The sequence below is a fragment of the Ruditapes philippinarum genome, unplaced genomic scaffold (genome assembly GCF_026571515.1).
Source record: "Ruditapes philippinarum isolate M1 unplaced genomic scaffold, ASM2657151v2 ctg1599_1_1_1_1, whole genome shotgun sequence".
Lineage (NCBI taxonomy): Eukaryota > Metazoa > Mollusca > Bivalvia > Venerida > Veneridae > Ruditapes > Ruditapes philippinarum.
In genome coordinates, this window is record NW_026862866.1 from 223,338 (window position 1) to 240,265 (window position 16,928).

The 16,928-nt window shown below is 31.1% G+C and overlaps 1 protein-coding gene across 2 annotated transcripts; it reads right to left on the reverse strand.

The window, feature by feature from the left end:
* Nucleotides 1-1,321: 1,321 nt before the first annotated feature.
* LOC132720425 (coiled-coil domain-containing protein 6-like) lies at nucleotides 1,322-16,895 on the reverse strand. Of its 2 annotated transcripts, XM_060704569.1 has the most exons (10): nucleotides 16,644-16,895; nucleotides 13,911-14,060; nucleotides 11,810-11,938; nucleotides 11,265-11,368; nucleotides 10,705-10,862; nucleotides 9,427-9,583; nucleotides 8,585-8,736; nucleotides 6,579-6,739; nucleotides 6,319-6,338; nucleotides 1,322-4,971 (listed from the first exon to the last, which is right to left on the reverse strand). In XM_060704569.1, exons 1-9 carry the CDS (start codon nucleotides 16,863-16,865, stop codon nucleotides 6,330-6,332), a joined length of 1,242 nt encoding a protein of 413 aa, XP_060560552.1. In that variant the 5' UTR covers nucleotides 16,866-16,895; the 3' UTR covers nucleotides 1,322-4,971; nucleotides 6,319-6,329. The 2 variants fall into 2 exon arrangements, with proteins under 2 accessions (XP_060560552.1, XP_060560551.1); XM_060704568.1 differs by lacking the exon at nucleotides 6,319-6,338.
* Between the last annotated feature and the right edge of the window lie 33 nt (nucleotides 16,896-16,928).

Below are 16,928 nucleotides of genomic sequence, written 5' to 3' on the forward strand. Positions count from 1 at the left end.
TCTCTTAAATTTCTTTTCTTTTATAGGCGAAAAACCCGAAACACTTTCCATCACACATAAACAATGTTATTAAGTAAAATCTGAATAGTTCATACCATTAAAAAGAAATGTCTATCTTTCAAATGATATTTGCTTGTTTTGCAGAATCTGTTTAAGTAGTCACTGAATAAACCTTGGTATGGTAAACTTATCTTTTTTTTTTATATTTTCACAGCAGATACACGAAATCATTATTCCCTGTCTAGCAAGCCTATACAATTCAATGTGTATACTTAAATGTGTACATCGTCTTGGACTCACTCTATATTGTTCTTTATATATATTAAATAGCTCACTTACTTCAATATGTTAACAATGAACAAATACATGTTTATTATTCTAGAAAAAAAGTTGTAAGTGGTTTAATAACACTTGTCATTTTTTCCACTTATAAAAACTTAAAATATAACCTAAATGTGACATATGCTAGTCACATGACCACTGCAATTGACTTAATGACCTACTTCATGAACAGATTTTACAATCAATATTTAAAATATACACATCAATATTGTAATTACAAAATAACCAATATGCTGAAGCAGCTGAGCAATTTGAAATTTTGCAATAACTGCCTTATTATATATAGTTTAAAGAAAAGCATTCCATGTTATTTGGAATTCTTGCATTTCAAAATGTCTAGAAGTAATCATATTACACTCAAATAACCTTAAATTGCCAGAACTGTAAGAGACAACTACATTTAAATACTACAAGAATATTCTAAGAAATTTACTGTGATTAAAAATAAATATATAAATTAAATCTACAAAATGTTTGAATTTAAAAACAAGTGCTGATATATTATTATGTTATAGTGTCACAAAAAAAAATCTAACTCTAATTAAAAAAGAATTTTAAAATATGCTAATATCACACGATGATAAGATTCCATCTTAATTTTTCAACAACTTGGAAAATTACATCAATTTAACTCCATGCTATCTAAATTAGCTAAAATATTTGAAATTTCTCTTTACATGTTTATCAAGATAACTTGCAAAATGTGCGAGGAAAATGAATAAATACACAGAATGTTTCAATGTCAAACTTCTAGTGATAAAATTATGTCCAAAGCTTTACAAGTACAAAAGTAATCAGCCCAAAATAGGAAAAAACTAACATAGTAAAATAATGCACTTAAAATGAACATCTAAATCAATTAATTACAATTTATATTAGAATTTAAAGATACTGGTTCACATTTGCGGCAAATATTCATAGCATGTACAAATCAAGTTAAATTAACATAGAACACTTAACATGTATTATAAAATAACAAATTCATTACCTGTATAAGTGAATAAAAGAGAAAAGAGTCATAAAGCTATTGATTATCTAAGGAGTTTTAAAAGCTTCCCAACAGGACTCCTCTACAAAATATACTGTGTATAAATTTAGGCTTGTTTGTTTTGATGTTTTTAAGTCATATAGATACTGTAATGGCCATGGTTACTTTCTAGTTTTACTGGTGGAAGAAGACCCTCATGTGGCACTATGTGCACTATTTCAGGCACAAAGGGGGCATCTGGGTCGAACCACTGACCTTTCTTAAGCTAGCCAGATAGCTTTCTCACACCAGAAAACCCTAAGTCCTTGACAGGATTCGAACCCACAATACACAATAGTATGGGGCATTAATTTTGAAGTGGACAACCTAAACCATTTCGCAATGGAGGCCTCGATAATTGTAGTCTAAACTATTTCATTTCAACTGAACTCACATAACATACAATTTACATGTATATGTAATCTTTCTCAGCTAATCTGTACAAATATTGTGTGAGAAAACCTGGTTCTCACCTCAGGTACACTTAAAACACACACTGACTGCATTAAGAGGTAGACACCTTAAACCATCAATTCCTTTGTGTTTAGTAATTGGATAAACATGGCATCATTGGAAAATGTGTATTCAAATTTGTTTGCATCATAAATTCTGAAAAGTACCACATTATTTACTCGTATCATATGAAATTAAAATATTTTGTCTCAAATGTGAACAATTAACTTAGACTTACTCAGGGTATCATTCTGTAAAAATATGTCACAATCAAGATCATCAAAAGAACACCAACATTTTGCTTACTTGAAAAAACTTTAAATTAAGAAATATAACACCTTAATCATACATTTTCCAAACAATAAATTTTATCACTCCCTCATTTGTTCATCCTATAATACAAGATAAAAATGTATATATGTCTGTGTAACAATTCTTGCAATTACGATCAAAATATTAATCTGTTTTTCTTCCCTTTCAGTCTGATTAACTTATAATACACATCATGAATTACATGAGGCAAACAAAACAACATGAAGATAAAAGCTGCGGGCAGTTATGGGCCAAGAAATATCATACAAGTTCAAAATATCAAATACAAAAATTTCAAATAAATAGCTGCGTAAGAACCAATTGTTATGAGCACATAATTCTAACTTAACAACATAATACAATACACCGTGTAGCAACCTGTTTACAATATATAACAGAAAATTATCTGTGTAATACATAATTCTAGCACCTAAATATATACCTTTTGTGTTTTATGAAGAAATCTTTCGATCAGAGTTCAGAGCATTCACATTGATATTGAGTGTTCAGATTAACTCAAGTGTTCAAACAGAGTGAAATCTAGTAATCTTACAAAAATTTAGTGCTCAGATTATAAGTTTTAACATGTCTGATTGAAATTATTGATATATTTTCCTTTTAATCACCTTCTTACTCTCTCAGGCACATTATTTTATTAAACCAAGATAAGTAAGTCTATAAATAAACCAGAATGTTATGTGTCTATCGTGTTTTTTTATTATCTAATGGCTATGATATAAACAAACAATTCCTCCCTACTATGGCCAGCAGTATACTGGTATAAGAAAACAGATAAATGCAGTATGTTAATATGTAGATATCCTGTATAATAATGTGCAATAAATTAAAACAACATGCACTTAATTCTAGATATAAATGTGCAAAAATGCCAAAACAACAGCTTTTATCTAATTTCTTCTACAAAATGTGATACATTTAGCTCTTTGGTATGTCGTACATGTAATTGGTTTTCTTTGAAGGTGCATGTCTTCTGTTTCAGTTAAACACAAAAATCTCTAAAAAAATTTAAATATGTTTTAATGATTTCTAAGGGATTAGATAACTTTTTTGATCAAATGGCAGAGAAATATATATTTATGAGAGAGAGACTTTCTTTGATCGTTTTGTTGGATTTAAGTTGCGCTGACACTGTTCAAGCCATATGGCAACATTTTGGGTCAACTAATGGCAGAACTGCTCAGGTTTCCCTTTAACCATGAGCAGGCACTTAGACAGAACCATCAACGTTTCATAAGCTACCTGGATAACATCCTCACATCAAAGAATCCAAAGTCACTGGTGGGATTTGAACCCACAACTGTTGGGACAGATTAATAGTTTAAAGATATATAAATAAGACACCATAAAAGTCATATGGCAAAATATTTAATATACTACGGCAAGCAGCCATAGTTGTAAAGTGTAGGTGGGAAGTTATGATCTGAAAAACCTGACCTGGAAATAAACTACAGACTGCTTAACTTTAACATTTTGAAATTGAATTCCCATGAATTTACATAACAATAAACTGGAGGCCAAGATTTAAGATTAAACTTTAGTCAGACATACTTGATACCCAATGCTGTAAATGAATACTATATAATAATGAATATTTTAAAAATGCTTCTTCAAGAAAGAACACAACAAGTCTTTCAAAATGGGTAATTTTCAACTTTGAAAGCTAAACATAAAGCTCATGACTGCTGTTTAGAACTGAATGTAAAGTTTATGAAATTTCTCCCAAAATATACAGATGCACAATTTATACTGTAGATGGTTTTGTGATAGAAGGTCAACATGTTCGTGCAACAACTGTCAAAAGTATTATACTAAAACTCTAACAAATTATAACACAAAGACTTATACATATTTCATGAACAAAAATATAATAATTTTAAATACTGTATCCGAGTATAAGCAGAATACATGAACCAATCTTGATAACGCCAGAAAATAACAGCAATGCCCCTTAAATGAGATGCGTTAAAAAAATCTAAAAAGAAAAATACCCCTCCTACATATTTCCAAATAAAGCCTCTATAACATAATTCCCATGTTCGAAACTACATAAAATTGAACTATAGTATTACTTTATTCTGTTGCAAAAAGAATAAAACTTTTAAGACTAAATATCTTAAGAACAAATTTACAATATATAAATTTGTGTATTCATGAAAGCTGATAATTTATGTCTTTTTAGGCATAACATTCAACACAAATAAATCATAAGACTCACTTATGTGTATGTATGTGCCAATTTAAAACATATATTTCTCGGATATACCTCAACATAGCCCGATGATATACCAATATATGCATTGATTATATACATCAATTTTTATTTTATGTTGTTTTTTTCTTTGTATGGGATACTTCCTATTGTCAGGACCAAAATGAAAAGCATTTAATAAAAACATTTACAATTGTGTTAACAGTGTATTGCAGATGTAAATATTCCACTGATCTTGAGGTACAATTGAACAGAGGTTCTACATGTAATTATTTGACTCTCCTATGATAACATCTTTAACAGTAAAAAATCAAACACACCCAATTAAAACATAGCACCAAACAAGACACTTTATACCAAAACATAATATAGATACAAAGCTAATCACTTGGGCAGTTTTGCAGTTTCTGATTGGATGAATTGCTAAGCCAATGAGGGCATGAGAACAGAAATGCTAAATAGCCATTACAAGTTACTCCCTCGTACAAGTGCAAGCACATGAAGCTGTTTCATTTTCCTCCCACTTGAAAGATTCTCAGGTTTTATCATTCTTGTCAACGCTAGGATAACTACTGGGACGGACAAATTTATCACCAGATGCTCGTCTCTGAAAAATATTAAAGATATTTATGTGTATTACTTTATCTCACAAAGAAGTGAAAACTTAAATTTTATTTACATATTTTCAAGAGCATGAAGCAAATTTTTTTTATTATAAGTGTTTCCCATGGAATATCAGCACCAAATAAAGCTTATTTATATCTGATGAAGTTATCAATGATGTTAAAAAAAATAAAAATCTTACAATGTATTTTTCCTTACTAAAATAAAAGAGAAATAAAATATGAAACAAGTTTTGGGCACATAATTTTATCGTCCTGTATTTTATTAGGGCTGACTCCTCACCCACACATTCAAACATTCAAGGTAAGAGATATCAAGAAAAAGTCAAAAGAAATTGATTAACTGTATTTAAATGAAATGTTGGACTAATATCGGGAGTAAAGAGCAGAAGAAAGAAAGGTCAGCAATCAAAAGTTTTTCATCATGACATAGATCTACATTAAGAGGAAAGTTGTACATATGTATATCACAAGACACTAGAAAATGCAAAATCAAATATGATATGATTAAGTTGCATAATTCATTAGATAAATATCTTCTGATTGTTACCAGTTAACCAGTTTTAACCCTTACAAATGTACCTAAATTCTTTAAATATATTTGTCTTACAATCTGAACAGGGTTGTGCATTATTTCTTGGGAAAATCTCAAAATATCTTCTGACTGAATAACTAACAGTGCAACCCATGCTGTGCCAGTTGATCTTGGTCTGTACTGTAGCATGGGCAGATTCTAAAGCTGCCAGCTGGCTAAGTGTTAGGCTACATACCAGCAGTTAGATACCTAACGAGTTGTCTGAATTCTGTACCAGTACTAATATGTTTTCTCACATGTAACTGTCAACTTCTTCACATACTTATTTTGAAACATTGTTGGAAGAGGAATAGAATTTGAGATAATGGGGTCAAACAAAATTTCATTGTAAACATTTATCTTTATGTTTTGTTTGTTTTATTTGTTTGATTTTACATGGCACTAACACTGTTAGGGTCAGACAGTGACTTTCCAGCTTAATTCGAAGAGCAAGATGTCAAGTGCCCCTCCAAGCATCATTTAGGTGAGGGGCTAATAGACTGAAGTATGTCACCTTAACCACAGATAGCCCATCTTTTATGGGAATTTAATAATACAAGTCTAAGGTTTATTAGCCTAACAATCTCTCACTGAGCTTACATGGTAGGGTAGACAAATAGTAGCTTATGTGAGAGCTAAATAAAAGGACACTGGCTATGGTTAAAGAAATGCATATTTAAAAGAGTAAGAATATGCTATACTGATGCAGGGATCTCATGTTGCAAAGTGTATGCAAATTGTTTACACTTAATATTACCAGTTGTTGATCTAATATTTCTGCAAGAGATGTTCACTGACAACTAGGTACATGTACCTTTTCTGACATCACTTGTTCCAAAACAGGTTATCCAAACTGATTTACCATCAATAATCATAATTAATCAAAGAATTAAAATATTCTTAATAAACATCAATTATTAACATAGTTTTACAACAGTAAGTTGAATTAATGAGTGTCAAGGTAAAAATAAGTAACTGACATTAATGTATCTTTATGTAAGATTGAACAATATTTACCTGCGGTCCAGAATGGGCCATTGGTATGTGTGTGCTGGTATGAACAGGGGGTGATGTACCAAACCCAGGGGGATGAAATGCTGATCTTCCGGTAGATGTTGATTCACCAGTGTTTCTCCTCATGGGGCTTGGTGGACTAAATATTGGGTGCATCCCTCCAGCTGAAACATGAAGACAGGTTTTTTTATGCTTACAAATAAGTAATGAAAAGTTTCTTTTATGTTAACAAGTAAGTAACAAGAGAAAAACAAGAGGGCCATGATAGCCCTGAGGTCGCACACCTGTATATAGGCTTGGGTTTTTTCAAAGAAGATTTAAAATTTTTGCTATACACATATAAAGAAAATCAATGACCCCCGGGGCGGGGCCAATTTTGACCCCAGGTCTTTTATTTGAACAAACTTTGTAGACACTCACTAAAAGATGTTCCATGCTTAATATCTTAACTCTAGCTATTTGGTTTTTTTTATGTTTTTGCTATACACATATAAGGAAAATCAATGACCCCCGGGGCGTTGCCAATTTTGACCCCAGGGCTTTTATTTAAACAAACTTGGTAGACACCTATTAGAACATGTTTGATGCTAAATATCTTAGCCATAGCCCTTTGAGTTCTTTAAAGGAAGATTTTTTAAGTTTTTAATATATGCATATAGGGAAAATCAATGACCCCCAGGGGCGGGGCCAATTTTGACCCCAGGGCTTTTATTTGAACAAACTTGGTAGACACTTATTAGAACATGTTTCATGCTAAATATCTTAGCTCTTACTCTTTTGGTTCTTTAAAAGAAGATTTTTTAAGTTTTTACTATATGCATATAGGGAAAATCAATGACCCCCTGGGGCGGGGCCAATTTTGACCCCAGGCCCCGTGTTCACAAAGAAAAGATTAGCATCAGGATCAAGTGATCCTGATTTTATTTTCATTGTTTTATGTTACTAAAATTAATTATGTTTTGCTACAATTATATAGTAAATATTCAAAATGTAAAAAATTGCTGATTTGCAAAGTAATCAAACTATTTTGGGATAAAATTAACAAATAAAAAACAAATACAAAAATGTCCGGATCAAAATAAGGATCAATTTTAGGATCAGGATCAATATTTGGATCAACTGTAAAATGCCTGTTTCTTGTAAAAAAAACAATAAAGTTATTCTAAAATTTCATTAATTTGCTAGTACACGTCCAGTTTTATCAAAGTAATATTAGATATTTACTCTATGAGGTTTAAAAATGAAGAATATGAGAGTTTTTAAATTTGATCCTGATCTTGATCCTGATCCTTAAATCTTTGTGAACACAGGGCCTGGGCTTTTATTTGAACAAACTTGGTAGACACTTACTAGAAGATGTTTCATGCCAAATATCTAAGCTCTAGCTCTTATGGTTTATTAAAAGAAGATATTTAAAGTTTTTTCTTTCAGTTGCCATGGCAACCAGAGTTCTGCATGGAATTAAATTCTTTGAACAATTTTTAAAGGTGACCACCAAAGGAACATTCCTGTGAAGTTTGGATGAAATTGGCTTAGTGGTTTATGAGGAGATGTCATTTAAAGTAAAAGTTTACGACGGACGACGGACGGACACCGGACGAAAAGCGATCACAAAAGCTCACCCTGTCACTTTGTGACAGGTGAGCTAAAAAGAACAAAATGTACAGGTATGGCATTACATGAACAGGTAGATGAAACTGTAAGAAAAATTTATATTTTTCTAAGAATGATAACCGATACATATGAATTATATATATGATTTAAAAAGGCTATGAGGAACAGCTTTTTCAAGTTTGAAGCAAATCTCTTAATCCTCATGCTACCAGAATATTAATTATTACCTAACAATGTATTTGGCAGGGAAACTACAGGGTATACCTGTCTTGTAGGCAGTGAAAAGGTTATGTAATTTACCAAACTTTATGCAGGAATATGCACATGATTTATATTCACTGAGACCAACACAACATATTATAGTCGAGCTAAAAACAGTCCAATATAAAGCTAACCTGGTGATAATGGTCTGGATGAATTAGGTGAAACATAGGGTATTGGACTGGATACTGTGCGTGGTCTAATGTGACCGCTGGAACCAGCCCCATGACCTGAAGAGCCGCTCCCACCACTGATATCATGTTGTTTTGTCATCTCATTGAAATGCCTACAAAATAATACATGCATATTACAAAATGAGGTCAATTAAATGGTATAATAACTTTATGTTCATTTCATTGATATTGTGTTAAAGGCCCATTATACACCAGAAATGCTTTTATTTCTTAAGTTTTTTATATTTGTTGTCCTGTTATAGGTTCCAAAAAGTTACTCATTAGCCAATTACTTGAACCATCTTGTACAACTAATGCCTTTTGGCAAGTGATAAAGTATTTTATATGAAGTCAAAATACTACTTTTGTTTACATTTTGTAACTTTTAGGACAAATTATTTCACATTGAGCACTACTTTTTTCAGGTAATAAGCATCTAATATACTCTAAATAATTATCTAAACATCATAAAATTCATATTTCCCCTTTATAAAGAAGGAAAAGAATTATTTGTTTCTGAGGCATAATGTGCCTTTAACATGAAGTTGAACTCTCAATATTCTGTTTAAACGGATAACCATATATGATCAAACAAAATGCACTTGTAAAATTTGGTCAGTCTAATATTTCCCATAAAAAATATGGGACATTGTCACTTAAAGTATACTAAACTTCCCTCAAACAAAATGTTGAATTCCACTTACGATATACATATTCTGCATAACGAAATACAATTCAAGTCAGAAAATATTTTCCAGCAATTTACAATGCCTGTACAAGACTTGAGAGGTGATAAATAGTACCTTTCATCATCCATTTCTAGACTAGATTCACTCTCTGACAAATGCCGACACAGACTTTCCCGCCGTTCCATCTCCATCTGTAATTTACGTTGTAGACGAAGGTTCTCTTCTCGAATGTGACGTTCCTCTTGAGCATAGTGTGCCATCTTCTCCTCATCTAATAATACATAATATCTTCGTGATTATTTCATATCTTTGTTATAATTTCATATCTTTGTTATAATTTCATATCTTTGTTATTATTTCATATACAAAACAAAACTTTTTTATTTCTGCATTAATGCATTACAACTTTTGGGTTTATTGAATTGTCACTTTAGTTTTGTTTAATAATATTTTATTGCTATTTGAATACAATTTCAGAATATTATATTCAAGGGTTGAATAACAAGTTCTAGAAACATTAGCAACTTTTCTTCCCTCGTCAGTTTCTATGTTCAGCATTCCTATATGATAATCTCTACTTTCAAGCATAATAAATTTAGTATTGTACAAATACACATAAATTATTTTCTTCAAATCATTCTAGATGTATTTGATAGGAACTCAGTAGGTAAAAAAATTAACTCTAATTGCTATTACGTCAAGTAAAGTAGTTTCATATATTCTTTATACATGTTTGCTTCATAAATCATGTATATTTGCTGATGAATTCCTTGAATTTCTGAGCTAAGTAACATTATAATGTAGGTCTCTGTTAATCAACGTGACCCATTTATCCTTTATATTGTGTGACATCTGTCAATGATGGATGTTATCTATTAATTGTTTCAAATCATATTTTAGAAATTTCCATTGCACATTTTCTCCTTTTTTTGTGTGACAAGAATGTGGACAATATAATTTCTAACATAAGAAGTTCAGAATATTTTTTTTTATGAAGAAACAGCTTGCTTTAATTCCCTAAGAAATGAAAAGGGGGTCTAAAAAGTCTGATGAAAAAATACCAAAGAGTTACAGATACCCTGAAGAAAACAACAATGTATGTGTATTTATGAAGTTCATATACATGTACATATTTGTCAGTCAGTGTAAAAGTTAATGTCTTCAATGAGTAAACTATTGTTGTTTTTTTTATTATTAAATATATTGTATTACACATGTACACTGGATGAAAGTTCAGCTTTGAATCACATCATCCATGTGAAACAGAAATGAAAACAAAAGATATCAATATTTTAACAAAACATAAATCAATAATGTTTAAACATGTTAAATTTTTTTGTAATGAATTAACAGAAAGTGTGTCAACAATAAACAAAGATAATATCAAATTACGTTCAATCTGCGCTGATCTAAGCTGCCTCCTAAGTCTGGTAACCTCTCCTCTCAGGCCCTCTATGTGAGTAGATAGATTCTCCGCAGTATCTCCATTGTTTATTTCACGAGGAGACGGCGGCTCTGTCACTGGCTGTTCCAGTTTCTCTTGTAACAATCTATCAAAAAATAATACTTTTAATGTATTTTTAGATATATCAAAAAATGTATACAGATTTTCACTGAAATCTTCCGCAAACACTAATTGGACTATTCACAAATCTAAGATTTTAAAAATTGGAAGGCTTACTGAAAACTTAACAAAGAAACTTGTAGATAACTACACATCAAGACAGTTGTCTCATCATTTGGATGATTGAAGAGCTATGTTTGAAGTAAATTTTTTGTAAAAGATCATGTATATAACAATACTTTCATTTTTTGTTATAAATGGCTGTTAATCATATTCTTGAAAATGTAACCAAAGTAAGTAAAGAGATAAGACATAAAAATCTGATCCCATTTTCAAGTACACCTTTCAACAATCTTAAAACGCTATAAAAACCTAAAAATCTGTGTACCTTTTTTCAGCCTCTAGCTTATCCATACGTTTCCATAATCTGTTCACAAGTGACTCTTGTTCTTGTTCTAATGCATTCTCTAATTCTATCTTCTCTCTTCTCAACTAAAATATATAGCAAGATTTATTTAAAATTCTATTAGATTAAACATTTCAAATATGTCCAGGGTTTTTTTTTTGGCCGATTTTATAGCTGATAACAGGTTATATTTTCAACCAAAACACCAATAAAATTCCAAATCCCAAGGGTATGGGTCATGTTCCCAAAATACTGAGGAAAAACTCCTGATGTTTAACAATAATATAGGGAATCCCATCAATAAAGCAACACACCTTCTGAGCCATATTTATTTCATGAAAATTTAAATTGAACTGCACACATTTACGTTTTTACAAACTTATAAGTATCAACTTTGAATAAACTCTGTGAGAAGTCTTTTCACCCCTCTTTTTCTTCAGTTTTACCTGCCTCAAGCAGCAGTAACTTATCTGAATTTTCTTTTTGACCATTTAGAATGAGACACCCAATATGCCTCATTATATTACCTGTTCCAGTGTGGTTTGTTTCGACATAGTATCTCTCTCCAGCTTTTCTATCTTCCTCATCAATTTGTTCACTTGATATTCTTGTTCTTTCTCCAATGTTTCCTCAAGCTCTACCTTCTCTTGTCGTAGCTAAAATTATAACATCAACAGATGAAATCATTACTTGGCTGTTGGTTTTTATTGTTTTAAGACATAATGAAAATTTTTGCAGGTAGATAAATACACCTGGATGCCTCTATGTGTATTGTTTATGATTGATTTGGTACTAGATAAAGGCAATGATGTTTAGGGGTGTGGATCGTCGGATAAGTGACGATCCGATCCGAACCAAGATTCAGCATTAACAATTCACAAATCGAACAACAAATCTTTTGTTATCAAGACACCCATAAAAATATGTACATTAGTTATAAAAACATGTTTATTTCAAACAAAAAAAACACTACTAAACATTAAACATAAAATATAAACAAGAATTATGTTTTTATTCTTTGGATGAGTATTTTTGTTTTATTTTTTGAAACCAATTACTTCCTAACTCAGCATCATGGTACATTAACCAGCAAATTGTATTTAGGTAAACTTCATATAATTTATACTCAAATCGTATTTTTCTCGATTTTAAATGTGTGAGAAACAGTGAATGTATAACAAAAATTAGATCGCGATCCACGATCTCTGGGCTAACGAAAATTCAAACTCGATTTTTCACTTGGATTCGTGATTATCCGAGTACTTGGATACTCGCCCCAGCGCTAATGATGTTAGTCAAGCTTGTTGAGTTGTGCTCCTCACAATTAATATTAATTAGAATATGTGATAGTGACCATTTTTTAACATTAACAGATCTATGAGAATCAGTACTTTGTTGCTTTTATTGCTTAGACACAATGAAGGTTTCTGCTAGTAAAGAATTACACCTGGATGGCTTTATGTGTATTGTTTATGATTAAGTTGGTACTAGATAAAGGCAATGATATTAGTCAAGCTTGCTGAGCTGTACTTCTCACAATTAGGTACTCAACTTCCATTAACAACACTAGATATCTAGTGATTCAAAGTCAATCACCATGACTACTCCACCATATAAGCCCCAAGCACATTCCCAAAAAATCAACACAATTTGTAGAAATGGTCTTGGAACCTCAGGACATACATCTAAGAAACTTGCTTATTTTCCTAAACTACGTTCTTGTTAAAACATCTGTTTTATAAATTGGCAAAAACTATGATTTAATTTTTTTTTTCAGTTTTATTCAAACAAAATGATTTCAGGAAATGTGTTAACTTGTACATGTGTATTACTGAAACAATCACTTAAGGCTTATGATAACAATGTATTCTTACTATCACATGATAAAACAATATGATGATACATGTATCTTGAACCTTACAACTAAGTGTTTGTGTCCACTACTTAAAATAATCCAGTTGCTGAATTCAATTTCTTTATTTTTTTCTTCCTTCAAAAAAAAAGAAAGAAAGAAAAAAAAACTTATATTCATGATGCTTCTGTTAATTGCATTTTAATATTTGTGTGATCATATCTTTGGCATTCCAGAAAATGTTCATTAAACAAAGTTTTATTTCATTACAAATTCCTTGCGGGTTATTAATTTCATTGATTTGTAAGTAAATTAGTTTTTTTAATTGTTTGGCAATTTGTCAGAATTAAATCTCAGCTGATATAGATAAATGTGTTTCACAAGATATTGCAGTAATCTACAATGTACATGCAATAGAAATGCTGGAGAAAACCTAAAACCTATACTGGTAGATCTCTTTCAAACATTGAATTTAAATTTGTGGCTCACAAGACCAGTTCATCTAACTTTGGATGTTTTTTTTTAATATAAAATAAGGAATAAAATTTATTTCCACTGATTTTAGATGACAACTAAAACTGCCTATATGATGCCAGTTCAAAAATTTAAAATTATTTTCAAAATTTCATAAAAATATGTATTCATCCATTAGCAATTTCTTTTTCAAAATTCAAATGGGTTTTTTGCTTACTAATTACTAATTGGGAGAGAAAAGAACAGTAACTGAAGTCCCATTTCAGCACAATTATGTCTCATATTGGCTTAAAAGAAATTACCTGTGTTAATTTTCTTGAGAGATCATTGGTGAGGAATTCTTCTTCTTGTTCATAGTTCATAGCAAGGGATTCCTTCTCTTTCTTCAGTAACTGGATTTTCTTCAGCAATGTATTACTGATAAATTCTTCTTCTTGCTCTGCTCTTGCTTGCTGTAAATTGTTGAAAAGTTAAACACTAATCGAGTAGAAGAAATACAATGACTTAAATAATGAGAGCCATGATATTTGATGACAACTATCAAATTTGGAAAACTTGTATGGGCTGTATTATCATTGGTTATCAGTAAACAAAAATCAACTGGTCTATAATGGAAGATCTGTAATACCAGAAATAATCATGTTGGTAGTATTTAGTATCATACATGTACCTGAAAACCAACCATGAAAGAATAATATATTGTGTATGCATGTTGTTATAGTAAAATTAGTATGAGTTAGATATATGACCCAGTATAATATATCACTATAGAGCAGATAATAATATGTTATAGGGCAAAATATTATTATTCATCATTTAAATGTTTATATGTTCATACTGACTCACATTAGAACTCTATCAACATCTTGTGACTGTTTTCCAGAAATATTTTATGATAATGTTAAAAGTAAAATACAGATATCTACATTTTTTTTAAATCTCCAATTTTTTCTCTCCATTTTACCTGTCTAAAGCAGAAGACCTTTAACAATAGCTTCTTTTGGCAAAATAAAAGTTAACATTATGCATATATCTGTTGACAAATGAAATTCCTTTTTTTTCTTCAAAACAACACAAAACTCCCCTACCTAAGCTACTCGTCCGGCACCAGTCCCCTAAAAGGTACTTGCAATTAGGCTTTTGGACAAATTATATACCTGATTATTTAAAACTTGGATTAATTTTAAGGACAACTGACACTATCTTCTAATTTAAAACTTATAGAGCAGACTTCCCGAAATACGTCGGTCCGATGGACATGTTTTGATCAGGTCTGATGATTTTTTATTCCGGATCGGTCCGACTATCCGGCATTTATCCAAGTCGCATATATTCAAAATGGCGTCGCAAAAGGTGCCAAACCAGGGAAAAAATGAAAATCTACGTCAGAGGAGCGCGCAGAACAGCAATAAAAGGATGAAAAGAATAGACCTGAGACAAAATTTAATGAAAAATGGAAGCAGAACCATGAATCATTGGTGTATGACAGGGAGGAGATGAAAATGCGCTGTACGGATTGTGCCGATTTTTACGGCGAAAAAATTAAAAACAAAAAGTGTCTTAGAAATACAAACACAAGTTATTCTTTGATTTTGATCAATTTTATTTGGTCCGACAGATTTCGTTTCGGTCCGACAGATTTTCATGGTTTGTCACACCGAATGTCTTACAGTTTTTTTCAACTTTCGGGAAGTCTGATAGAGGGTATAATAAAACATCAGAGAAACAAGTCCACATATCACCATCTATTGAAAATTCAGTTTATTAAGGATTTAGAATCATGATGAATATTGATGTTTAAAATGTCCTCAAAAGTTTACACAAATGTATTTATGGCCTGAAGACTTTACCTAATTTATTTTCTTTGGTTGAGTTAACTGAGACACTGAATGCGTTTAATGGTAATGGCTTCATGATTAAGCCGATGTTTTATTCACTCTGATTTATAATTTAATAGCGAGCTCGACGAGCTGGCCCAAAGGGCCTGCTCGCAAGGGGAGCTTTACGGTAATGCGAGTACCTGCTAGATGATGGTTTTGAAAACTTTCGTCCGATTTACCGAAGACACATTGCAACTTTTCGAATTACAAGATAATGCTAAAAGCTGATGTACTCTGATATAAAACGGAAGCGTAGACTGGTGTCCTGCGCACTTATATGGGAACCATAATAGAAAGGAGAAACCAGAATAAATGGAAGCAGTGTAAAAAAAAACCGAATGACAATTTTAAAACGGAAAATGTAAAATAAAAATGAACGATTATTTTAAACTATTTTATGGTAAAAGAAAATCGAGCTCGCATTTAGGCTTTGCCTTTTTCATATTAAATTATATTCTTCTATTACATAGTTTTTTGTTGTTGATTTTCTTCTTTTTGATCCAATTATTTCTATTATTTGTATTACTCTAACCTAATATTATTTGTATTACTCTAACCTAATTCTATTTGAAAGAATTTTCAACTCTTAGCGAATTACCAACTATCATATTTTGATTAAAAAAAGTTCTTAAATATTTCAGCTAAATTTTATCAAACACATTAACTGATTAAACGTCTGTTTAGTTCAATAAATATTCACATGTACACTGACTTCTTATTTCACTGTGTTTTAATTACTTATCATGTTAAATATTAAATACAATTAAGTTTTCAAAATAACAGTTCTAAACAGCATAATTGAATTGACTAACTGTAAAGCCAACTGATCAATTGAACTGTACATAAATACATGACTGTGTGAACGAATGCCACTGTAAATATACATGCACAATACACTAAATATAGATATGATTGGGCAATCAGCATGTATACCGTTGCCCATCGTATCATGGTGACTCATCCATGACAGCACGTGTGAAACTCAAGGGTCTTTGTTTACTAAAATTCTGATAAAAGAAACAGTAATTTATACAAAACAAACATATGACAGCTTCTTAAAATAATAGATAAATATGTTTCGTTAACTTATCACTGCAAGAAAATATCAATAACTAAAGACCGATACTTTAAATATATTAAAAATATGCGACTTACGATATTTACGCTCGCCCTCTTCAGTTCTTGTTTCTCCTCCGCGAGTTGCTTGCATTTTAGTTTGAAAGTCTCTAACTCGACTTTCAATACCCTATTTTCCTGCTGCAGGGATTCAACTCGCTTTTTCAACTGCTCAATTTGATAGTTAGCAGAAGTTTTAGGTAAAATACTTCCATCAAGAGAACTAGTGTCGCTCTCCAACTCGCTCGCGCTGTCCGCCATTGTTTACACAAATTGCACGACTTGTTATGCCGAAATATCCGTATTAAATATCTAGTTCATATA